At 36.3% G+C, this 27,621-nt stretch overlaps 1 protein-coding gene across 5 annotated transcripts in view; it reads left to right on the top strand.

The window, feature by feature from the left end:
- The window catches only part of NLN (neurolysin), an 81,413-nt gene that overhangs the window by 26,253 nt on the left and 27,539 nt on the right, over positions 1-27,621 (top strand). For 3 of the 5 annotated variants that reach the window (XM_036225719.1, XM_036225717.1, XM_036225720.1), the window contains exons 2-7: positions 8,132-8,391; positions 11,295-11,443; positions 17,860-17,967; positions 20,118-20,220; positions 20,700-20,860; positions 25,708-25,843. In XM_036225719.1, coding sequence (XP_036081612.1) covers positions 8,132-8,391; positions 11,295-11,443; positions 17,860-17,967; positions 20,118-20,220; positions 20,700-20,860; positions 25,708-25,843 — 917 coding nt within the window. The remainder of the gene's footprint in view (positions 1-8,131; positions 8,392-11,294; positions 11,444-17,859; positions 17,968-20,117; positions 20,221-20,699; positions 20,861-25,707; positions 25,844-27,621) is intronic. The other 2 variants (XM_036225718.1, XM_036225721.1) reach the window with 2 other exon arrangements.

Below are 27,621 nucleotides of genomic sequence, written 5' to 3'. Positions count from 1 at the left end.
TTCGAAAAGATAAATTCATCTCTATGTTCATTGCAGCATTATTTACAATAGCCAAGATATGGAAGCAACCTAAGTGTCCATCCATAGATGATTGGATAAAATGGTACATATATACAATGGAATATTACTCAGCCATAGAAAAGAATGAAATCTTATCATTTGCAACAACATAGGTGAACCTAAAGGGTATTATACTAAGTGAAATAAGTCAGAGGAAGACAAATACTATATGATTTCACTTGTATGTAGAATCTAAAAAATAAAATAAAGCAGAAACATTCATAGATACAGAGAACAAACTGATGGTTGCCAGGAAAAGGGCCTTTGGGAGGCTAGGTGAAGAGGTGAAGAGATTAAGAAGTATAAATTGGCAGGTACAAAATAGTCATGGGATGTAAAGTACAGCATAGGGAATATAGTCAATAATATTGTAATAACTATGTATGGTGCCAGATGAGTATGAGACTTATCTAAAGGATCACTTTGTAAGTTATATAAATGTCAAATCACATGCTGTATACCTGAATTTAATACTGAATGTCAACTGTAGGAGAAAAAAAAAATAGACAAAGTGGAAGATATTATATATTAACTATAACTGAGAAAAAAATTGTTTTGAAAAATTCTTAAAAACAAAGTGGAAAAGACAGAGCTTTGTAAAAAGGTGAGGAAGTTTGATTATCAGGAAATTGGGTGTATGAGAGAGGTTCACCAGTCAGATGCTTTTACATTTGGTAATTGGCAGAAATATGAGACATGAAAGGATACTCAGCAGAGAGAATACAATAAGGTCACAAATGTTTGATATGTTGAGGGTCTAGTATTAGTACCAGGAAGCTTTAGGTAATATTTTGTAACTTGACCTCCATAGCTAATAAAATTAACTCTTGTACATACATACAAGTGAATATTACTCAGCCATAAAAAAATGAAATCTTACCATTTGCAACAACATGGATGTATCTAGAGGGTATTATACTAAGCGGAATAAGTCAGACAGAAAGACAAATACTGTATGATCTCACTTATCTGTGGAATCTAAGGATCAAAATAAATGAACAAAGCGAAAACTGACTCAGAGAGAGAACAGACTCATACAGAGAACAAACTGGTGATTGTTGTATGGGAAGGGGTTGGGGCACTGGGTGGAAAAGGTGAAGGAATTAAGAAGTACAAATTTGTTACCAAGTAGTCATGGCAGTGTAAAGTACAGCATAAGAAACATAGTGAATAATATTGCAATGACTATGTATAGGTCCAGGTAGGTGCTAAACTAATCCAGGAGATCACTTTGTAAATTATATAAATGTTTAACCACTATGCTGTACCCAGAAACTTATATAAAATAATATTGAATGTTAAAAAAAAAAAGTATTAACTCTTAGTTGTAAAAATCAACTAAGATTTTTCACAAATCAATCAGGATTTGTGAAATTTAAACAATCTTGTAGAAAAGCCACTTTTATATTCTAATCATATGGTTAATACATTTGGCCCTGTTCCTTTTAGAAAGAACTAAAAGTCTTTTCTACTACACTGTTGCCCTTGAAATTAGTGCTTGCTCATACATACGTATTTCTCAGAATGTTAGTAGGATTAAATGAAGTTTTTTACAGTCCCAGTCCGGTACATAGGGACTACTCAGTAAATGACTTCTCTCTTCCTTTCTGTTCTTTCTTCCCTCCAAAGAAGACACCAAGAGCACTGATAAGTAGTAACAAGAGTGATGACTTCATAAAATCAGTGATGAAAAACATAACTTTGTTAACAGTAGGAATCAAGATTAGAAGGGAGTGGTTCTGATGAAATGGAATGGAACAAGAGAAATAATTAAAATAAACAGTCTGAAATTCCGGTCTGGAGGGATTGATGAAATACAGCCCTCAATAGCAGCTCATAGAGAAACATTAGTTCCAAAGAAAATACTAGGAACGTTTACCTAGTGTTTTGAAGAATTGGGGCAAATTTCAGGAACTGCCGTGCAAACCATGTATTACAACACAGTCACCCTATAGGGAAAGGATGAGAACGTGGATAAAATGTAAACTGTGGAGAAATGGAAGTTACAGCATTTTACATAATGGAGTTTCTTAGTCCTGGCTCTAATAAAACATACTTCTCTGCATGAATATTTATTTGTAATGAAGGAAGATGGTGTTGCTGTAAAGTGTTAACCATATTAATCTCATCTCAGGTTCTTAATGAGCTTCTACCCTCACCAGTGTGCAATGTTTTCAGGTTGGGGTGTGACAAAAGAAATGCACAATGGTTATTGTGCTTGAGAAAGTCCTAGTCTAATTTAGAATACGAGACAAGTCAGCTAAAGAGGTTAATGACTGTAATTTAAATGTCTAAAGTGAATGACATAGATAAAAGGTGATAGAAGCTTAGATCTGGATGAACTGGAATGGTTAAAGAAGCTTTGATGGGAGGAAATGGAGGCCTTTCAGCTCTACTTCAAAAGAAAATGAATGCAGTAAGTCAGAACGTTTCTGAAAGTACATTCCATAAAATGTTTTGCAAAAGTTTTAAGACAGTAATTAACTAAAAATAGCTGTGGCATGCTCATTTGTCCAAATGAAATTCTGCAATCTGGTATTCTCTATCAAAATCTAAGCAGCTTGCTTACTTTGCCTAAGTACTTAAGTTGTTTGTTGGACACAGGAGACTTCAGGCTAACAAGTGTACCTTCCTGTCAATTCCAATATAGTAGTCTGTATTAATCTTGGTTAGAAATTTCACAGTATTGTGTGTTGAAAAGCAATTTAAAGACACAAGACACAGTGAAGAAGTTACAGTTAAAACAGAAATATTAAAAAGCCTGGACATTTATAGAAAAAAAAAACCTAGTGTTTAATTAGACGGAAGAAATATCAGATTTCATCTAGATTTTAATTTTCAAATACTTGCACATGATAACTCCCATAGAGAAAGACAGGATCACTCTCTATTGCTTGCTTTCAACTTTTGTAGCTCTAAGTTGCAGAAAGTCAATTTAAAAAACCCTCATCAGATTATCAAGGGGACAAGCACTGTTGCTAGTGTAACTGCAGGTACACTGGTTTTCCCACCCAGGTACAGTTTTCCAGGGCTGCAGAAGCACTGAAGGAGAAGAGAGTAATGTACCAACATCTGAAGCATTGAATGAGCTTGAAATCGTTACAAAGGGGATGAGGAGAGACAGCAAAATGATGAGGAAATTGGAAAATAGAAACAATGCAGATAGAAAAATTCTCAGTAGATCAAAATCTTTTAGTTAGAGATATAAGAGGATCCTTCTGTCTTCATTTACTTTCCTTCGTAAAAATTATAAATTCTGAAAGGAATTTTAAATGAAATCTCAGAAAGTGAGAAGAGAAGGTATAAGATAAAAAAAAGTTTAATGTGTTCTGTTGACTCACAAAATCATGATTTCTAACTTCTGTTCCTTTCTTTTTACCCCTTCCACATTCGGGGATTAATATTACTTTAAGGAAGGGATAGTATTTTATCCATTTCATAGATGTACAAAGATGATTATGGGAACATCTGTTCAGCAAAGGTGGAGGGGCTGACATCTCTATCGATTTAACAGAGTTAAAATCAGGTTATGCTGTGACCAAACTCTCACCCTTTTGATAAATGTTAGGAAATAAATGAAAACCAACGGAGGTCATCTTATCAGTGAAATGTTGGGAGTAATTTTCTTTTAAAACTGCTTAACAATAATGAAAATGTGTCCATAATAATTGGTTTGTGCTAAAAGGAGTGGTGAAAAGAGCAGAGTATTAAGATGCAAAAGCCCTGTGTTTTAGTTATCAGCCGTCCACTTGCTATTTATTACCTCAGTAATCCCACTGGTACTAGAACTTCCTTGGAAGCCCAATCAGTCATGGTCATAGCTAACTCCTTTAAGGCCTCAGTTCTGTGTGTCCATGAGGCATTGTGGGAATAATTGTTTTGGAAATTTTCAGCGAGCTCCATACAATGAACTTCATGTCCCTATTATTTCAGGCCATCATCTGAAGCTTGTAAGACCTTCCAGTCATCCATCATTTCTTGTACTCTGACCTTTGTATTATTTTTTTCTGTGCTCATTCCTTTATCAGTTTTCATTCCTTTATCAGTCAGGGTCCTGTGTGAGGCAAATAACAAAACCACATTCAAACTGGCTTAAACAATAGACTCACTAACTGAAAAGTCTAGCTCTGGGTCAAGCTTTAGAATTAGTTGATCTAGGGGCTCAGTGATCTCAGCAAATATCTGGTTTCCTTCCTTTATTCTTCCACTCACAGTGTTTATTTCATCAAAAGACAGGTTCCACTCTTTTCCATAATATAAATGCCAGCTTCAGTCAAGAACACAGCTTACTCAGTCATACTCAATAGGAATAAGACCCCTTTCTCTCACAGGAGTTCTGAGAGTAGGGGCAGCCAGCTTTAAAGATCATGGACTTATGTGGGGGATGCGTGGGTACTAGGAAGAAAGTGTATATATAATTAGACAGGGGGAAGAGGTGAATGGCAGGACAAGCAACTCATATTTAGCTACCTACTATACTCTTATTAGACTTTCCCCTTGTTATTTCTGGAACCTTTGTCCCATAGTAAACAAACTCCTCCACTTTTTCCTACCCTCTGGATCATCTCTTCCCCTTTTAACCTTTATTGAAATCCACTCAGCCCGAGGAAAATATTTCCCCTACATCCACCTTCCTTCCACATCTCATACCCAGCTCCTACTCCCACTTCTTCTCACAGACCAACACTGCTTCACCATTGCATAAAATCACCTGTGAGGCTCACACCCTGCTCTTAGCGTTCTATACCCTGCCCATGATGTCCTCTCCCAACCACCTGATTGGTCCTAACCATTTTTTGTAGACTTCGATTTCTGGTTCAGTATTCCTTTCTATTCCCAGGCCCAAATATCGAGCCATTGGCTCCAGTGTTCCCATAGATGATTTGTCCAATACTAAGTTGTCAGCTCTTTGTGCTCTTCATATCAACCATCCACTTCCAGGAAAATATCTAGGAACTTGTTAGACTACGTCACCTTTGAATTCTTAAATTCAAAAATTTCACTTTTTTACTATAACCTAACTACTCCTATTTTACCTGTTTTATTGGTATTACCGAGCCTGTAATCTCTCTTCCTATCCGAAACATATTGCTCTGCGCGTGCCTTATAAGCCATTTGTTCCCACTTCCATTAAGACCTTGCTTTATGTGTCATTTAATAATTAATTGAAAAAATTGGTTTCAAGTAGACTCATAAATGATAAATTGCTTAATGTATTAAACAAAACAAATGTATGTTTATTTCCAAATATTTTGATATAAGAAGGCTTTTTTTGTCAAGTATGAATCATTTGATTGACATTCCTCACTGTCCTTGCATAAACTACATCTAAAATGCATCATTTTTTATTTCCAGTTTCAGTTTCTTCTAAGTGAACAAGAGCACATATCAAGACGCACATAAGTAATCTGAATTCAAAAATCTTCCGAATCTTCTCAGTTCTTTCCTCAGACTTCTATAATAGCAGTTTTTTTCTGTTGGCTTTTTAACAACTATCTTTTTCAAAGTAGTTACATAACAGTTTGCCTAAATAACAAATCATTCTTTTTTATATACATTTAATCAAATATTTCAATTACATGAAAATAAGTACAGTAGGCATAAACATTTTGGAACACATGGACTTGACCCTTGGCAAATATATAACTCAGCGGGTTGAAGGAGAAATGTAGAAATATAGTAGAAAATAGTCTGCCAACCTTGAATGTAACCATCAACCAGTTTGTTTCACATAAGAGACATCAGTTTATATGGAGAGACAGTTAAGGGCGTCAGTATTTAGGTCTCTCCCATCTTAGAAATGCATGCTTTCTGTGCCCCAGCCCCTTCCATCTGCACAGAGTTAGCTCTCCTTATTTTCACAGCTAACTCTACAGAGAATTGCTTGGGTGCACTCTTCCAGTTCTTTACCTTCTTAGTAGCCCTCCATCATAGTAATCAGACTTCCACCCCTACGCCCACCCCTGAAACTGCTCTTGCCCAAGTCATCAATGACATTCTTGTTGCTAAATTCAACAGATTCTTCTATCTTTCTTGAGATTTGTACAATAATTGATACTGTTATTCATTCCCTCCCTTTTCCAATGCTTACTTTTCACTTCTTAGACCCAGCCTGGCTTGGTTTTCCTTCTTCGTCAGAGATTAGACTACAGTTAGAGCTCAGCTGTTCTTCTGTTTTCACTCTACAAATTCCCCTGGGCCAGTTCAACGACCCGTATAACTTCAATTACCATTTAATATTAATGGATTCCACTTACATGTGCCACAGCCACTTCACATGTCCAAAGTTGAATTTCTCTTTTTTTTGTCCAAAGAACCTCCTCCTCCCCCTTCTAAGTTCCCTATTTTAGTGACAGCACCATCATCTATCCATCCAGTTCTAAGACAGAAACCTGGACATCTTCCTGACTCTCTCACCTCTCCCGCACATCCATTCAGTACCAACTAATATCGATTCTACTTCCTGAATGTCTTCCAAATCACTTCAATTCCCCGTTTCCTAGTATAGTGCATCATAGTCTTATGCCTCAATTACAGTAATAGCTTCCCTCTAAAATGATCTCTCTTTTCCAAACCTTTCAACTCACTATAATTTGAGCGATTTCTCTAAAATGCATATTTTATCTCGTTTCTCCCCTGATTAAAACCATTTAATGGCTCTCTCATTGCCTTCAGAATAAGGTTGAACTCTTAACAATTCCAAAGGCTCTGCATTTAATACTTCTTACTTACCTTTTTCAGACTTCTCACTTTGGACTTCAAATAGTTTCTGCACATTGTGCAGATCTTGGCCTCCTCATTGCTCCTTCTGGAAAAATCTTCCTAGAAACATTCTTTTTGTGGTCTTTCAGAGTTCCCTCTACTTACCCCTATCATAGTACTCATCTCAATATAGTATAATCATCTGTTTACCTATTTGTCTTCACTATATTATGGTATCAGGGTCCCAGTCAAAATGCTTTTTTATCCTCAGTGCCTATCGCAGAGTCCAGACACAGTATACCCTCATAAATATTTGTCAAGTGAATGACCTTAAATGAGTCAGCCTCTTTGAACCTCAATTACATCATCTATTAAAAGGAAATAATGTCCTGCCTACCTCATAAGGTTGTTTGGCGGCCTTATAAGATAATAGGAATGAAGTTTAGCATAGTGGTTAAGAGTGCGGGATCTAGATCTATACTACCTGGCCTTTAGTAGTTACATATAATACAACTTTTAATGGTTATATATAATACTGTATAACTAGCTATGTGACCTTGGGCAAGTTACTTAACTTCTCTGTTTTAGTTTCCTCTTTTATAATATAAGAATAATCACAGTATCTGCCTAGAGGGTTGTTGTGAGAACTGCATTAATGATGGAAAGCATTTAGTACAGTGCCTAAATACACAATAAATGTTATCTGTTATAACATTTTTATTTACTAGCTCTGAAATTATCAATACATATAAAATACACATATATGTAAGTAAATACACGTCACCAATTTTTAGTTTGAGTGTTTAAGGGTGTGAAGGATTAGTATCATTTTTCCTGATTTGTTTTTTCTTTTTTATGATGTTATAGCCATACCAGAGTTTCTCTTCCAAATCTTAAATTCAAATTTCCATTCTTGAATTACACAGTTTTGGTAGAAAAAAAAAACAACTGTTTTAATTGGTGTTCAACATTAAAAGAGAATTTTTGAAATGTTTCCTTGCCGAATTCTAAACATTTTTTGAATCTACATACATAATAGGTGGACATTAGCTCAGGGAAAATATTTAAATAAGAAAGATTGCTGGTTTAATTTATAAAGGACAGTTATGTCTTTGACACCTTTATTTTTCTAATGACTGAAGAATTTATTGTTTGGAAAGTACAAATTCTATTAATTCAGAAGTAGTCAAGAAAAAAAGAAAATACAAGAGCAGTTAATTTTTTGTATGTGTGTTTACCTGAAAGAAATTTGTCCAATTTATTTAAAAGTTCTTTTTAATTTAAAATTTAATTAGATAATACACATTTGTGTATTGACTTTGGACCAGCAGAAATGCCTAACTTTTATTCTTTTTCTGATTCTTTTTAGAGTTGGTGGTTGTAGGATTTTATTCAGGATGACTTTAGGAAGAGAAGTAATGTCTCCTCTTCAGGCAATGTCTTCCTATTCTGCGACTGGCAGAAATGTTTTAAGATGGGATCTTTCACCAGAGCAAATTAAAACAAGAACTGAGGAACTCATTGTGCAGACCAAACAGGTGTATGATGCTATTGGAACACTTGACCTTGAGGAAGTAACTTATGAGAACTGTTTGCAGGCACTGGCAGATGTAGAAGTGAAGTATATAGGTGAGTAGGATGCAAAAGCACATCAATATTTCATTTTGTGGGCATCATAAACCATTTTACGCTTTCTGTCTTGGCAATCCATTTTCCAATTTTACAGGACATTGATTTTTACATAATGATTAATTAATTGCTTAGAATTAAATTACCTAAGATTAAATTTTTTATTACTTTGGCAAAGGTGCTATAAAATGTACACTCTCATTACAACTGCTTTCTGGAGAGCATTTTGACAATCAATATCAAAACTTTTAAGAAGTTTATACACTACTTCAGTGATTCTACGTCTAGACATTTAAGCTAAGGAAATAATCAGTTACAGAAAAAAATCATATATAAGTGTATGTATAAACAGGTACTCTATCATAGCAAAAGCTTGGGAAAAATCCTTAAATGGAAACTCATAGAATGGCTAAGTAAATTATGATATATTCACCCTCTGTAATACTGTGTAGCCATTAAAATCATGTTTAGGATTAGTATTTAATGACCTGTATACTCTTCTCTATTTTCATATATTCTACACTTAAAACATATTATTTTTATAACATAAGTATAGATCCTTTGAGTTATAAGAAAAAAGATTCACTCTAAGGGCTGAATATATTTGTTGGATAATTGTGGCTAAACAACCTTGACTGTGTGTCCAGCCTTCATAAGAATATAGTACTAAATCTGTAGAGCTAGATATCATAAACATTTGTACGACTACCACAGTTTAGAAGGTTGTCCGGGATCCTCCACAGCCCTAGTGACCTGGTCTTCTCTTTACTCCCACCAACTCCTCAATACCAAGAATTCCCCACCCTGTGTCCCACCATAGAGGGAACTTGGCTGTTCCCTCTGACCTCTGCAGTCAGTTCTGTTTCGGTGTCTGCTTCTACTACCAACTGCTTCTCTCTCATTAGTGGCTACTGAATCTTACTACAAGTCTTGAGTTTAAAATTTAATAGAAAGGATCCAGTTGGTCTCATTAATCAAAATCAGAGGGATGGGGTTGGTCCCATTCAGCAGTCATCCCGGCAGGGAATTTTATGTGCATCTCCCACCCTATATGCGATTTGTCCTTGGTTCACATACATCTTTAGTCATTTATGGCCAAGCTGGTGGGTTAGCCTGGTAACTTATGTATTTAACAAATCTAAAATTATATCAGTGGGGGGATCAAAACAAAGTATATTTTTAAGAATTATCTTAAATTCTGTTTTTTTCTCCAATAATACATATTTTAAATATACTTTTAGTTCTGTGGTATCTGTTTTTGCTCATCCCTAAATTTATCTTTGTGGGTTAATCATAATAGGAATAAATTTTTTAAGACTAACTTTCTCTTATCTGTGTATGTTCTCAGACTTCATTCTGCCTCCAGCAAAATAGGTCTTAAAACCCCTTTCATCTAGTGTCAAGAACTGGCTTTAGCATTGTTATAGTTTGGCAGTGAGAGCACAAGTCTGGTTCCAGGTCTTTGTGGCAAAGCAGGGAAGGAAATGGTTTTCATTATTATTATTTAAGAAGATGATGCCAGTTTTAGGCTCCTATATTTTATTCTGCTCATTTAGTTCTTGAGTGATTTTGATTTCTTCTTAATAATCATCTCGAGTTCATTTTATAAAGCAAACCGAAATTGTAACTATATAATTATATCACTTAAACAAGTGCCGTATGTACCAAATTTTTAATCTGTTCCATTCTTTCTGTAATTTAGGAACGTAAAATTATATACTAAATCAAATCCTAAAAGAATACTAATCTAATTTGTTTTTTTTAAAACATACATTATGAATTTATTTAGATATTGTGGCAATTTTTTATACCTTTATTTGTAACAATAAAGAAGACTGATAATAATGAGATAGCTTGTTTAACTGTACGATTTCTTGATATATAAAGGACAGCTCTACTTTCTATCATATATTACATGTTTAAATTTTACCTATGTATAATAACTTCAAAGTACTAAAGATGACAAAAATAAAAATGTATTCAGTACATTGCCACAGCGTAAGCACAGCCATCAGTATAAATTATACTCTTTTTTTTTTTCTTTGGAGTGTGGGTCATTTCACTGACATCAGATTTTTACCTAAAGTCAAAATACAAATATATGAAAAATCCAAGAACCAATATTAATATGTGAAAATTAGAGTAGACTACATTACCACAATCATTAAATAGGAATATCTCCAGTATTCAGATGCTTCCTGGATGTTTCCACTGAGATTTCTGGAAATCTTCTGAAGTTGTATAGAGCTTCTTATGTTTGTATGAATGTTTGCATTGGAGAGAGGTCTGTAACTTCCATTAAATTCTATAGAAAATTTGTAATAAATGTTAAGAACTTCTAAATAAACCTTATCACACTAAATCGGGCTGCTTGTTTTTGAAATGTCCTTATCTCTGCCTGTCCTCAGGCTTGCAGTCTCTCCTCCAGTATCCTACAGAGCTCTTCCTTTCGCTCCAGCATCTCTAAAGTCCAGCCTTCTCCAAGGCATTACACAGCACCCCAGCCCTGTGTTGCTGCCTTTGGACTGCTATCCCATTCATTTGACAACTAATCCATTCTGTCCTATACAGTTCTTTATCTTTTTATGTACTGTTTCCCACCTCCCACTCCCCTGATGATAAAATGCCTCAGTATAAAACTATGTCTTTATCTTTCTACATTCCCAGTTAGTAAATGACACCCTAAGCATACTTTAATAGATTCTTAGTGCACACTCTTATTGTTCCTAATAATGACCCAGGGACAGCCAAGTCCTTCATTAAATGCTGTTCCTTGATAGACCTAGGAGCCTTTAAAGAAACTATTTGAAAAACTTTTATCAAGATACTTATTTATCTAGACAGGATGTATTGACCTTAATACTGATTTGATGTGTCCTTACAGTTTTTCTCTCTGTTAACAGTAGAACGAACCATGCTAGACTTTCCCCAGCATGTCTCCTCTGACAGAGAAGTACGGGCAGCAAGTACAGAAGCAGACAAAAGACTTTCTCGTTTTGATATCGAGATGAGCATGAGAGAAGATATATTTCTGAGAATTGTTCATTTACAGGTAAGTGGTGTTATAAATTCCTTTAAGGGGGAAAAAAATCTATAGTAATAAAGAAGAAATCTGGACCAAGAATAAAAAGCATGTGAATGCTTCTAGATTTTGTTTTAATTATTACAATAAGGGGCATAACATAGTGTTATATAATGTTATACCACTTAAGTTTGGTTGCTAATTACTTTCACTTAAAGTTAAAGACCACGTGTAATCATCTATAAATCTAAGGTTTGTTTTTTTCTTTTATGGTGACATTGGTTAATGAAATCCAGTTAGTCTCGGGTGTTTAATTCAACAGTAAGGCATATATATATTGCTGTTATGAACTTGATGATTTAATGCAAAAACCCCTTTGAATTTTTAAAATAGTGCAGGGTTTACATTAGATAAGATCAACCAGAAGCAAATGGAATCGAGTTGTTTATCTATAAATGTCGTGTGGTTTTGGCTGTCCTATTGATGACCTGCTGTTGATGGTACATGCCAGAGTCATTCCTGTTTGTCATCCTTACATGGAATTTATGGACTCATGGAATTTATGGATAATGAATGGTTTATGTGGGTCTACGTTGAGCATTTTGATCTTTTTATCACCCATGTCGATAAAATCATATCTTTGCTTTGAATTTTTATTTTCATACCTCAGCAACAGTGCTTTACAATCCTAGGCATTTTTGTTTAATTTTGCATGTGTGTTTATGCAAAAACAAAAAATTTTGTTCCTTTTCACAAATTTTGACAAAAATCAAAATAAAAAGCTGTGTTATTTCAAATGTTTTATTTGTAACTCACTATAGAACATGTAATCAAGAATTTATTTAGACACATAAGAGTATATGCTATCTATTGTCTTGTGTCAGACAAGCATTTTTCACCATATAATTTATAATCATCTGTGTGGTTCACAATTGTTCATCTTTGGCACTATAGAAATAACAGATTAAAATAACTTTATGATTATTCTTTATTAGTTAAATTGTTCCTTTTTTTCTTTTTGAACCCAGTTATTCCATGTGATTCAAATCATGCCCGTTAGAGACTCCTATTGTTATTTCACCCCCAAATAATCTAATTTCCATTCTAGCTAGATATTATATTTGTATTTTAAAACTTTCCTCAGAATTCCTAATTTTCTTTAACTAATTTTGTTTCTATCCTGACTTCTAAATTCTCATTTGGGATATTGTAGCATCAAAAAGCTATTTCAGTCTTTGTGGTATTAATTGAGTCTAATGTTTTTATTACTATTCTACCTTCTCTGATTCTTGCGACTGTCAAGATATGGGAAATTTGTCACTTTAAGCTTCTTTGTTATACTTTTAAATGTTTTACGTACTGCAGCCTGATCCCACGAACTTTGGGAACAAATTGCTTCCTGCGTAGTAGAGTAGAAAGGAGACTAGCACAGCGTGGCACGGCACCAACGCAGTCGTCAGATGCGTGGGTTCGTTTGGGTTGGTTCACATCAGGGTTTTATCGTAATAATTTTTAGTAGTTTCAGGTTTGGCTCCATAATTTTTCCTCTTTCCAGTGGAGTGATTACTCTCATCCATGTGGGTTATTGTGGGAACATTCAAAAGGCTTTTACAATGTCTGTTAAGACTACATCGCAATAATGAAAAATAACTGCTGGGTTTGTTTATATATTCAAGCTTATTTAGTGAATTTAGTTACCTTTAAATGCCTTCCTTTGACAAATAGTTATGTTTATTTAGGCAATATTTTATTTTAATTTTTCAATTATAATTGACATTCAATATTAGTTTCAGACGTAGAGCATAGCTGTTAGACATTTATTGAACATGGAGTGATCACCCCAATAAGTCTTGTACAGGCAGTATTTTTAAATCTAGAACTGTCAGCATCAGTTTTCTTCTAGAGTTGGACACTTTCATAAAAGGTAAATCATCTCATTTCCCAGTCCTGACAAAGGTTTCTTAATTATTGGCTAAAAATACAGCAAAGATCAAAAAAGGTTTTATAGACACTCTTTCTAGCCATATTGGTGAGAAAATATACAATGTCTTCATGTTAAAACAACTCAAGCATACAATATTTTATGGAATAGTATAATAGTCCAGTGGCCTGCTAAGTAATAAGTACAGAAGAGGGGCCCTAGTGAAATACAGTCTGAAATATTCATGTGAGCTAAATTGAGAAATGTAGTTATCTGTTATATTATTTATATTTTTTCAGAGCTGTGGGCTTTGGTCTTGCCAATTCATCTTAGCCCATTAGTGATTTATTTATTTATTTATTTATTTATTTGTTTTTATCTATTTTTACACCTACAGCACCCAGTCTTCCTGGGTGGTTTCCCATCCAAATACTAACCAGACCCGACCCCGCTTAGCTTCCGAGATTGGACAGGATCGGGCTTGTTCAGGGTGCCTAACCATAGACTTCCAATTAGTGATTTAAACAGAAAAGTTTTGATGTTACTGTGTAAATGTATAGGTCGTAGGATTAAGTGTTGCCACGTGTTTTGAAGAAACATCTGGTGTTTTCATACATTGCCATGGCCAGGGGAATTGTTCATTAAAGCACAAGAACCAGTGCTTTAAAACCATGGCAGGAAAAAAGAGGGTAGGGGAAAGAAGAGAAGGAGAGGGGAGGGAAAGAAGGAGGGAAGGAAAGGAAGGAAGGGAATGAAGGAAAGAAGGAAAGAAGGGAGGAAGGGAGAGAGGTAAGGAAAAGGAAAGGAAGGGGAAGAGGAAGGGAAGGAAACTATATCCAAAATTCGGCATGGTAATGATCATTCCTTTTACTTACCAAGCTTTTTGATTTTAAAATGTATTGAGTCTAGTCATTGGTCATAATCGATACTACTGAAACTTGCACAGTCAAGCTCTTAAAAGCCTAGATATCCCATATAAATTATCAACTACCTTGCCTTAATTTTCCCATTAGACAGACACTCCTCCTTTGTACTTCCCAAGTGCTTACCTCTCATTTTACTCGCTACATGATATTGACATCTGCTAATGCATCTTTTTTGCCTTCATATGACTTAAAGTGCCTCAGGGATATTCATTGTTTCCCTGGTGCCTGGCACAAATAGCAGCTCAGTAAATGTATGTTGAATGAAACTGAACTTGTCCCAGTTAAAATGTATCTTCATGCAGTGTGATTCCCCACTCCCAGAGTCCTCAGTCTGCCTGTAGCCCACACAAAAGCAGCAAATCTTATGGCATACTGAGTAGTAGTTAGCAAGCAGGTCTTTGGCAGCCCTTCTGCCCTAGCTGCATAAGAGGATCCTCTTCATGATAGTAGGATTAAAACGTAAGTGTAACTTATTGATAAAAACAAATAAACAACAACAAAAAAACAAAACAGGAAAAAACTGCAAATATAACACATTTAATTAAACAAGTTATACTTCTGTTTTAGTTTTTGTAATGGAATCTGTCGTCTTATATTTCTTTAGCATATTTGAAATTTACGAATCAGTTTTTCTAAATGATATTCAGAGGAATGTACTGGTTTAATCCTCAGAGTCCTTTTGACAACACTGCAATTTCTACTTTGTATACACAATACAGAAAATCTCACCGAAATAATTTTTTATTTACATATTTGAGAAGCTGGAAATGTGGAGGTCTTGTGAAGAAAAGGACAAAGTCACGAGACAGAAGCTGGGGAGGATTTGGGGGAAATTAAGACAATTTTTCACTTTTTTATTATGAAATTACAAAGAATGTTAATAAATTAAGGATGGTAATACAGTAGCATGGCATTTGGGGCAAAGTACTAAACTAAGAATTTGAAGAACTTATTTCTGTCCACACTTTTACCACTAAATAGCTGTGTGATCATAAGAAAATCATTTACCCTCAGTTTTCTTGTCTGTAAAGTTAGTATAAAAAATACAAGCATGTGTGTAAGTGTGTGGGTGGGTGGGCGGGTGGGTGTGTTCACACATTTACATAAAAGCTCTTTGTTACAGGAGGAAGTTAGGGAGGAAACTAAATCTTGTCACCACAGAGTTAAAAAAGAGCCCTGCTGTCAGATTATATAAATTTGAAAAGTACTTCAGAGAATTCTATCCCCTAACCCCCACTCCTGAAAAGGAGACACTACACCCAAAAAGGCCTGAGACCTGATTCAGATTCAAGGGGATTAAATTCTTGTTCAGGAAGGAAGGTGCAAGTACAGCAGAGCAGTCGAGAAGTGTTGGCTGAATCTCTCTTAGAAAATCCTTGGGCAGTAATTCTGACCTTGCCTGGCAAGTATAAGGGAGAATATTATGATCAGCTCTAGGACAGGAATGTGCATGAGAAGCACATTTTAGAAGTGCCTACTCCTACCAGAGACCTCCGGAGTTTTCCTGAGACCTCAGAGTCTGACCGGCAAGGGGTGTCTGATTATAACTGAGTCAGATTTTTGTGGTAAATCATGTATTTTGGTACAGATAATTAGTCAGGGATGATTTTTCTCAGAACATCCTTCTACCTGTTTACACTTGTATTAACTATTTGGGGAATAAGTAGTTTTACCTAATCCAGACCATGAATTTGGAGTTTACTGGCAAGTCCAGGCCCACCTACTATGAGGTCCAATCCTGATCAAGCAGAATGTAGAGTAAGAATTCTGTTTACATCAGCTGGTAAGACTTATGATGAGCTTCTGTCCTAAACTTAGAGCTAAATGTGCCCAGGTGAACTCTGGAAACCCAAGTCCCCACACTGCTGTCCCTCTGTGTGCCTGGCTTCTACCTCGGTCACTGCCCTGCTGAGAAGGCCCTGTGCTCTGTATTTCAGCCTGCTCAGTTGGGTCCTTCACAACTTACTCAGCTCTCGCCAGGCCCTCTCCCCCAGCTGCACAGAGCTACTGCTTTTTTTTCCTCTCCCCCAGCTGCACAGAGCTACTGCTTACGTTCACCCCGACCTTAAAACTTCCAGTTTTGTACTGTCTAGAGACTCCTGTTGCCATGCCCCACACCTCAGGACAGACTTTCTGGCGCTATTAAAGCCAGCCCCGATCAACCCAAGTTAATCACATCTGAATGAACACTGTGATTTGAACTGCTGGCCATCCCTGAGGGAACCAACCCACAGCCCAGTTCCCTCCCTAGCCTCTTCCCATTGCAGACACCTGCTTCTGAGATCCCAGTGTGTGCCAGTACCAGCTAGGAAGGATTCCAACTCCAGCCATGCCAGCATGCTATATTCTCCAAGGACATAAGAGGTTATTATGGAAAAAAGAGTCTAACTGTTCTCTGCCTCCACTGAGAATAAACTCAGGGGAAACTGTGAGTAATGTATGTACAACAAGTGTTTTACTACTATGACAATATTTTATTGGTAGGTGAAATGAGATACAGATTGTTGTATTAAGGAGTACCTTCAGAATATGACTCAATATACCTGCTGCAACAAAATGTGCCAACAATCTAAAATGCAGGCTTTAAGGTAATCCCAGTTCTATAAAGATCGAGTTAGTTGGGAAAACGTAAAGCTCAGAGATGGACAGCCCAGGTCTTTCATGGACAGAAAGTACAACCAATGGTGAGATTCTTGAGTCGGAGAGGTCTCTAAGGCTTTAGAGACAGAAATCCTCCATTGGCTCTCAACCAAACCTAATCTGTTACGCCTACCAAACCTATCTGGAGTCCATTTCCTGCCAGGGACCACAGACTGACCACCCATCCAGATGTACCATGTGTACTTTGCCACCTGTTTTGAAGAAACATCTGGTGGTTTCATACATTGCCATGGCCAGGGGAATTGTTCATTTGCCTCCAGGGCCCTTCATTCTTTTGAGTGAGTGCTGTTTGTGTTGCTTGAATGCAGGTTCAAATGTACTGTCCAGCCTTCCTCCTCTGTGTGTAGTGCTGACTCGTTTTCCCTAGATACTCATTCATACGCAGCTTGCTCTGTCTTGCCAAATGATAATAAGACATTTTTAAAGTTTTGGAATCCTTTTGCTGGAGTTTTTTCTGGCTGTCCTTTTTCAGTATGTTGGCAAAAGAGCCCCACTCTCCATTTGTAGAATTTTCCTTTCTGTTTTTTTTCCTGCCATTTAAGTAGAAGCAGGTTAGCAAATGATAGAAAATTAAATCTAGATGATTTATGATAAGGAATATATTTTGTGAAAAAGACCACTTGGTCATAGAAAATGCTCAGAATGAGATTATGTAAATGTTTCTATGATCACACTTTCAAATGGTACAGTCACTCTTGATTCTGATATAAGGCAAGGCCTTTCTGGTTAGCTTTTTATTTATTTAATTTTTCTGTTTTAAATGAGCAAAGTTCACTAAAGTATAAGAGAAGTTAGGTCTTCAAAAGGACCTGTTTCATAATCATCTGTGTGCTTCATAGCCCCACAGAGAGGACGGATAAATTTGCTTTGGCCTCATAGTTTATTATTTACCCAGGCACTGAGGTAACAGAAATGGGTGTCACACTCTTTAATTTCAGGAAACCTGTGATCTGGGAAAGATGAAGCCTGAAGCCAGAAGATACTTGGAAAAGTCAGTTAAAATGGGAAAAAGGAATGGGCTCCATCTTCCAGAACAAGTACAAAATGTGAGTTTACATTTCCTTTTCTTATTGGAAAGAAAAAAGAATAAATAAAAATACAACCAAAAAATAGAAAATAGGAAAACATGTTTGTAGTATGAGAAATAATGTATAATACAAATCCATTTACAATGTATTTGATAGTCAATGGTTTTAAATTCTACAACTCTTATTCACCTCATGGTGACTGACAAACAACTGATAACTGATTTTTTTCTTTAATCCTTTTCAAGTTTTATTTGTTTCATGTGTTCCAGGCTTATTTTCTCTGTTCTGTCTTACATTCTCTAACAGCTAGTTCCAGGCCCTAACAGTTGATTTGTATCCTCATTCCCTTGGTCTTACAGAGACAGGGCACTGGTAATAAAATCCTTATGATGGAATGTTCTAAAACCAGTACTTTGGAATAGAGCATGATATGATTAATACATGCCCCTTAAGGGCAGAGAGATTAGCTGCTCAAAAGTGCTTCTCAAACTTTTTCTTTTGTGTAATGTCAGTCAGATCTTCCAATTTCATAAATAAACTAGGCTACAGGATTAACTCATTTTTTGGAAGAGGTGAAAAAAAAAACCATGTTGTATTTCCAGGTGATTCTTCTAGGCAGCAGAACTGAAAATAAGTTTGAAAGTAATCCAAACCAAGTGATGTCAGAGTGGTAGATATACCTAAAGGCACTACTGAGATATGGCATCTTTCTCCCTTCTAAATGCTCTTTGGACATCTTGTATCCTCTCCATCCTAGTTACAGGAGAACTTTAACTGATCCCTCTTACTTGACATGCCTTCCTGGTCAATCATCAGTTCTTTTGGGCGCATGAACACTGTATTAGTTAAAATGTGTTTGCTTGCAGCTAACAAAACCCTGTTGAAACAATTTAAACAATAAATTGATTTGCTTGTGTAACTGGTAAGGTAGTTGGGCTTCATGGGTTATTTGATACAGATGCTCATTGGTGACATCAGCCACCTACTCTGCCTATTTCCCTACTCTGCCTTTTTTGGTGTTAGTGCTATCCAAAGGTGTCTTCTTTTTATTTCTAAAATATCTGGAAATCTAAAAACCCAACCATCCAGAAGGACATAGTGGAGCCCCCATCAAACCTCCCTTCATCTCTTAATGGCCCAGATTGTATCACATGCCTAATTCTGAATCCCCATTTAGTCAGGGGAATGCCAGGCCTGGATTACCTGAACCAGTTACTACTGCAGTGAGGATGCAGAGGTCATACCCCTGTAACTTCAGATAGGATCAGGTTCCACTCAAACCACATGACTGCTGTAGATTGTGGAGGTGGTGGAAGAGAACTTGAGGAGAAAACCAGAATGTTCAAAATGACACTGTATGTGTTAAGTCAGCAGTCTCAAATTTAACGTTCTTCAGAATTACCTGGAGGGCTTGTTAAAACTCTGATTACTGGACCCACCTCCGAGAGTTTGCGTTTCACTTGGTTTGGTGTATATCTCAAGAATTTGTATTTCTAACAAATTTCCAGGTGGTGAGAACCAGTGTGGTTTATATAAATTTCATTATCTTGCATTTTTACAAGAGTAGGACAGATTCATAAAATTATTTCATGTTTTTTTTCTTGTGATCTTCTTACTGCTTTCTTTGATGTCCCACCTAATACTTTTTATATACAATTCATCCTTGTTCGTAAACGTTCTAGAAAACTAAGACGTAACCATTTTTCCAAAGCAACCATAGAATTAATTATGCAGTTTTTATCTTTTGGCTTACTTCACCAAGTACTGATTTACTAAATTAAAATTTTGAATTGGAAAAGATTAGAACTATGCTAATTATTAATGGGCTACTAGATTCATTCATTCATTCAGCAACTATTTATTGTGTGTGTACTCTGTGCCAGATTCTGCTTTGACTATACCTGGTAAATTCATTTCTTGAAAATTCGCGACAGTTTCTAACGCATCTTTAGGATTGCTGTTTTATACATATTACATAAGATACTCGAGGACACACGTAGAAGACTGCAAAAAGCTGTTTTATCGAGCACATCTCTAAGAAAGTACTTGCTAAGGGTTGGGTACAAAATTCAATCTTCATATAAATGTGAAACTTACTTGACTGATGGTTAGAAAAGTGAAAATTTTTCTTTTCCTGTTAATATCCCATATTTGTGTCTTTGTTTCAGGAAATCAAAACAATGAAGAAAAGAATGAGTGAGCTATGTATTGACTTTAACAAAAACCTCAATGAGGATGATACCTTCCTTGTATTTTCCAAGGCTGAACTTGGTAATTTTTTCTTATTTTTCTAGATTAAATTATATAATTTAGACAATAATGTCACCTCACAGTTTGCCAAATCGAAGATTTTATAATCTTTCTTGGTAACTTATGCTGTTTAACAGCCACTGGTGCATTGAAAATTTTGGGGCCTTACAATGTCGCTTACATCATAAGTTAAACGACTATCTTCTTGTTCTGTTCTGGATCTTGCTTAGCTTAATTTTGCCTCGTCTCTATCAACACACCGATAACACAAGTGCACTGAAGCCTATTCATATTTCAAATTACCATCTCCTAAGCCACCGGTTCTGTAACCACCACCACCATTCCGATAACATCAAAATAATATTATAAGAATTGTCATTATTTTACTTGAATTTTAATTACTCCACAGAATCCCTAGAGTTCTTAAAGGCACCATGCCAATACTAAATTAACCAATAATGGTGGAAAAATTGATGTATGAAAAAAATAATTTTTTGCAGGTGCTCTTCCTGATGATTTCATTGACAGTCTAGAAAAGACAGGTGATGACAAGTATAAAATTACCTTAAAATATCCACACTATTTTCCTGTCATGAAGAAATGTTGTATCCCTGAAACCAGAAGGAAGATGGAAATGGCTTTTAATACAAGGTGTAAAGAGGTACTATAAATGTTTGTCTTTTTTGTTTGTTTTTGTGGAAGATTTTAAGAAAAGAGTTTTCTTTGTTTACCAATGTTGAAGTCAGCTCAGACACTAATATCCCCATCTGTGTGAGCATTATGCTTTCTAATTCCTCAGACCTACAAGATTTAGCTTTTTCCTTGTTCATTGGCATCCTGCTTGGTATGGCTACAGGCTGTTATTCTAATAAAAATAGAATGGATTAAATAAAATAAAAGCTGTATTCTACTCACAAGTGAACAGTCCAGGTCTGGTGGGGCATCGCTCTTTCCTCCCTAAGTGACTTCCAAGGGCATTTCAGTTGTCACCATTTCCCAGCCTGTTGGGAAGAGAGAAAATAAAGTACAGAGACAGTATTTTAAGAAGACCTAGAAATGACATATATCAACTCTATTCACATCCTGTTGACCCAAATTCCCTCATATAGCCATATATAACTACAGAGGAGCCTTGGAAAGATAGTCTTTAATTGACAGCCATTTGCTCAGCTGAGTGCATTCTCTTACTAAAAGGAAAAAAGGAAGAATGAGAAATTCTTATAGTTAATTCTAAAAGTCAACCAGCTACCTGCACCACAGCCTGTCTCTCTGGCTAAGTAACCATGAGCACCTTTTTTTCCACATGTCGAGCCCATTCACGGTGTGTGAGGTCCCAACCAGTTACTGCCTTGAGCTTTCAAGGACTAGGCTCTCTGAGTGATACACTTCCTCCCCAGTTGTAGTGTCTCATGATCTAGCAACCTGTGAAAACAAGTTATTTGGTGCGTTCACCCCCAAAACAAACACCCAGTGTTAGAACAGGAACAGAATAACCACATTAAAAACTCTCATTTGGAAAAGGAAAGAATGGGAAATGGCAGGTGCATACCAATTTTCAGAAACAGTTTGGCGGGAGTCATGAGGAGTCCATGCTCTGGTGAAGTTCTTTGGATGGCCCATTGTGCCTCAGGTCTCCTTTCTGGCAGATTTCCTTTAACAGTTGTATTCCATAGCACCTGGTTTTGCCTGCAGGGAATTCTTTCTTGTCCTTAAACTTCCTTGACTGAATCTTAGGTAGCTATTAGTATAGATTCCTGCTGATGCCAGTTTGAAGCCTGAGGATTGCTTTAGGGATCAAATAATCACAAGTTTTTGTAGGCCAGGCTTCTGATGTCTTTGGTAATAAAATCCCACAAAAAAAAAAAAAAACTGGATAAGTTTTTTGTTTGTTTGCTTCCGTCAGAGTCATGTTAAAATAACTGCACCCAAAGGTCACTTTTGGTCGTGGTTCTTAAACTTACCAAATCTTTTCTTCTACCCTGGCTGGAGTCCGCTTCAGGGCCTCTGAAGCGGTAGGTTTGAGGAGGAAGGAAGTATACTCAAACAAATTTCCATAGTTCAATAACTCCAAGTGACAGAATTTTCTCCAATTTGCAAGGGCAATAGGCTTTTCCAGCCACCCGAAGCCCCAGATTGTGGGCCACACGCAGAACCTCTCTGAGCAGAACTCTTCCTTCCATCTTTGCAAATCTACCAGTCCTCATCTGAGCTCACCTCTCTCATGTAATCTTTCTAAAAGCAACAAATACCAACAAACATTATTAGTTTTCTCAAAGAATTTCCCAACAGCTAAGACTCAGTAGGTAGTTGGCCTGCTTTCCAAGTTATGACAGCAACAGTTTTAACCAGTGTCATCCCTGATCTAGTGAAGATTACCAGCTTCCCAGCCTGCAGTGTTCTGTATCCACCTTCCATTTCTATGTATTTTCCATTTTTGTTACAGCAGCACCTGATTGCTTATCATTCTCTGTGGGTATTAGGGTACAGGTTATACCACTATACAAACGTTACTATGCTAAACAAAGAGTACAGTGACTCAAATAAGGTAAAAATATCTCTTCAGAAAGAATTAATGGTTGGCTGGGGCTGAGGAAACTGGGGAATTATTACTTAATAGTTACCAGGTTTCTGTTTGAGGTATTAGAAAAGTTTTGGAAACAAATAGTGGTAATGGTTGCACAACAGTGTGAATGTAATTAGTGCTACAGAATTGCACACTAAAAATGCTTAAAATGGCATATCTTATGTTATTTATGTTTAACCACAATTTTTTTAAAAAAGGTTTATTTCTCTTGCCCCTAACAGTACAGAGGTGAGTGATCCAGAGCTGGAGGACGGCTCTGCCATCCGTAGTTTGTGGCTTCCAGGGTCATCGTTGTTAACTTCAGTTCACAGCTAGCAGGACAAGCATCTGCAAGAAATGACCCAGACAAATAATCCAAACAGAAAATGGGCAGAGGACCTGAACAGACACTTGTCCCAAGAAGACATACAAATGGCCAGCAAACATAGGAAAAAATGCTCACCATCCCTAGCTATGAGGGAAATGCAAATCAAAACCACAATGAGATACCATCTCATACCTGTTAGAATAGCTATTGCAACAGGACAACTAGTAACAAATGTTGGAGAGGATGTGGAGAAACAGGTACCCTCATACACTGCTGGTGGGACTGCAAATTGGTACAGCCACTATGGAAAACAGTATGGAGGTTCCTCAAAAAACTAAGAATTGATCTACCATACGATCCAGTAATTCCTCTACTGAGTATTTACTCTAAAGACTTGAGAACTCATATCCGAAAAGGTATTTGCACACCAATGTTCATAGCAGCATTGTTCACAATGGCCAGGACATGGAAGCAACAGAAGTGTCCTACGATAGATGGTTGGATAAAGAAGCTGTGGTACATGTATACAGTGGAATATTACTCAGCCATAAGAAGAGATGAAATACTGCCATTTGTGACAACATAGATAGACCTCAAGATGATCATGCTAAGTGAAATAAGCGAGACAGAAAAAGTTGAAAACCACATGATATCACTTACATGTGGGATATAAACCCAAAAGCAACAAAAGAACAGTACAACAAACAGAGACTCACAGACATGGACAATAGACTAGCAGTTACCAGAGGATGGGGGAGGGGAGTAGAGGGAGGTAGATGGGAAGAGGGAATTAAATAAATAAATAATTTTAAAAAGTAAAATAAAATAAAGAAGTGACCCAGAAATTTCACGCATCACCTCATTCACATTCCACTGGCCCACTGTGTATTATGTGGATACAGCTAGCTTAGGGAAGTCTGGGAAAGGGAGTCAGGTGACCAGGAGTGCTGCAAAAACTCCCCTAGGAGGAAGAATAGGGGAATAGATATTGGGAGAAAATTGGCAGTCTGGGGAGAAGGTCCAGGGAAACTGAAAAGGGTGAAAGAAAAACTCAAACTAGTTAACTTTTAGACTTTGGAGAATTATACTATGTTTTTCTTCTCCATGTTTCCATTCTAATTTTAAAATAATAATAACTAAAACAGATAATTACATAGTACTTGCTCTTGTACCGAGCACTTTTCTGTGCAATTTACATACATTTTTATTTGCATCTTCATTATCACCCTATGACTTAGCTACTTTTGTTATCCGTATCTTACAGATAAGAAAACCGAGGCTTAGAAAGCTTAAGGGACTTGCCAACAGTCGGACTAGTAAATGATGGAGCCAAGTTTTGAACCCAGGTAGTCTGACCTTGGTGTGGGAGCTTCCTTAGAAATAGGTCTATAATTTGCTGATTTAATCATTGGGAGTCTTTTTCTTTGACCTCAACATTTATTTACTTTCATTTTATTGTTTAAAAAGACAATAAGGCAATATTAATATGCATATTTTTAATACAAATATAATGCAGAAAGTGTTTGTAATAATTTGAGATGAATCCCTGAAACATTTTTAAGTGCATTTTAAGTGGCATTAAGTACATTCACATTGTTATGCAGACATCACCACCATCCTGCTCGACTTTTTCCTCTTTCCCAACTGAAACGCTTTACCATTAAACACTAACTCCTCATTCCCCCTCCCTTAGTCCCTGGCATTCACCATTCTACTTTCTGTCCCCATGAATTTGACTCTAGAAACCTCATGTAAATGGAATTATGTAATATTTATCCTTTTGTGACTGGCTTATTTTACTTAGCATAACGTTTTCAAGATTTATCCATGTTTTAGTATGTGTAAAAATTTCTTTCCTTTTAAGGCTGAATAATATTCCATTGTATATACAAATCTACATTTTCTTTATCCATTTACTCACCGGTGGACATTTGGGTTGCTTCTACTACTTAGCTGTTATTCACATAATACTGCAGTGAACACGGATGTGCAAATATTTGTTTGAGTCCCTGCTTCTACCTTTTTGGAATCCATGCCCAGAAGCGGACTTGCTGGATCATATGGTAATTTTTTGTTTATTTTTTTTTCTTTTTGAGGAATCTCAGTACTGTTTTCCACAGGAGCTACACCATTTTGCACTTCCATCAGCAACGCACAAAGATTCTAAGTTCTCCACATCCTCATCACAACTTAGTATTTTCTATTTTTTGATAATAGCCATACTAATGAGCATGAAAGTGAAGTGGCGAATTTTGTGTTACCACAATGATGAAAAAAAATTTAGGTGCCAATATTTGGTGGAGTCCAGTCAATGAGACTAAATGTAGAATCACTGTAGTCCTTAAGAAGTACATTTTTACTCTAAGTTTACAGTACTTAAAATTTTATTAAGACTCCATAGCTATCTCCCGAGGTTTAAAAAGTCAGTTATTTCAGAAATACAGTTGGATCATGAATTTTAAAAAAGTCTATAACACTAAAATGAAATAATATTCTAGAAGCTGAAATGGTCTAAACATATTTGACAATTTTACCAACCTAAAAATACATAGAAAATCTCCTTTGGTGCTTTAGATCTAATTAATTAACATTTATTTTTGTTGTTGTTTATTGCCAGGAAAACACAACAATCCTACAGCAGCTGCTCCCACTGCGGGCCAAAGTGGCCAAACTACTTGGCTACAGCACACATGCTGACTTTGTCCTTGAAATGAACACTGCAAAGAGTACAAGCCATGTAACAACCTTTCTAGGTTAGTTCTCTTTTGCTTAATCAGTTGTATATTTCCATTCTTTTTCTATGACTGTTTTACTACATGATACCAACTTGATAGAGGGCCTTAAAAACGTATATGACTCTGAGGACATCGTGTTTTTCATTCCTTCGAGAGAAATTTATTGATCACTTGCTATGTGTTAGGTACTATGTTTAACATTGACTTTGTTCATTGCCACTAGGTGGTTGGTGGTTATAGCATGGCTACTTCTGAATTCATATGAAATAAGCTGACAAGTACAACATAAATGAAAATAAAATACATAAACAAAAAAATAAACATTTGATATTCCAGAAGCCACTTACTACATATAGAACTATATAAGATAACACGCATGAAAACCATTATAACTATGTCATCATTTAAAAGCACTTTCTCACTAATCTTTTTAAAACCATGATTCTTATATCCATGACATTTAGTCGCTGGCACTGATTCACTCCCCCATCCCCATCTCAATCTGGGTGTCACTATTCCAATAGTTACTTCGTTTTTCTCTCTCATCTTAGTGAAAATGGTTGAATAGCAGGGCCATGGTAAAGATAGTGATTTTCATTGTAATCCTCTCTAATCAGAGTTTACCAAAGTATGATTTTCTTGGCTTTCCTCAGTGACCTCTTTCAAACTTTATTCACCTTTAACAACTAGTCAAAGTTTGTAGTGTATTACTTTGGTATATTTTTATTAGCTTAATTGAGTTGGAAATGATTAATAATGAGTCACAATCAGCCTTCAGCCCCCCAAGATTTACTCCACTATGTCTTCAATGGCCACACTGTATTACTGTATGTGCTGGCATCAGATAGGACATGTAGCAGATGCTCCGTAAGTGGTAGTTATTTGCTATTTTATAATTCATCTATTCATTCATGAGACATTTATGAAATAACTACTCTGTATTAAGCAGTAAACTAAATGGTAAGACCATAGCAAGGAATAAGACAAGGTTCTTTCCCTGTGAATTTTACACCGAATGGAAACAACAGAGATGTAAACAGGCAGCTGCCATATATTCCGATGTATGTTATACAAGACGGTGACTCAAAGAGTTACCGGGTTTTGTAAGAATGTTTCCATTAGTGGCAATGGCATCTTCTGAAATTTTTCCTTAATAACTGCTTGATTACCTTAATTTCTTTAAAGTAGTTTTCCCTCTAATTTAAAATGGGCATATTACCACCTGAGTCGTCCTCTTACTGCTTGTATCCACCCACGTATTGTCTGACCAGCCTAATGAGAATATCTCCTTGTATCTTCTGTGAGTTTCCTCCTTTCCCTCTGCAGCCCTCCTCAGGCTGTCGGCCTCACCTCACACACACCTTGGGGCTGCCTCCCTCACTGCCATGGCCCTTAACAGAGCCAAACACATGTTTATCTTACGTATGTAGCAAATTGCGAAGAATAAATACATAATAAGAACGTATTCATTTAGCCAAAAACAGTAAAATAGTCGAAAACTGAGCACAGTACATAAATTGTGGTATCCGTCTAAAAAGTGGAATTGCCGTGTCCAATTCAATTTTCTTTATAGGAATTGGGAGTGATAACTAAACCCATAACCATCAAAGGCATTGTATATTTTTTAGTAATACTGATCACAGGTCACATTTGATTTATTTTCCCTGCCTTCCTGAGGAGCCTAACCTCACTGAAGAATAATCATGTTCATGAGTTTAGTTTCACCATTGCTTTGTTGATGCTGTGAGAAAGTCCTGGCCTGGTTTTGATGGTGCTAAAAGAAAAAGGGGCAAGGA

This window comes from Rousettus aegyptiacus, unplaced genomic scaffold (genome assembly GCF_014176215.1).
Source record: "Rousettus aegyptiacus isolate mRouAeg1 unplaced genomic scaffold, mRouAeg1.p scaffold_m13_p_8, whole genome shotgun sequence".
NCBI classification, from domain to species: Eukaryota; Metazoa; Chordata; class Mammalia; order Chiroptera; family Pteropodidae; genus Rousettus; species Rousettus aegyptiacus.
This window is presented reverse-complemented; position numbering and strand designations above follow the sequence as displayed.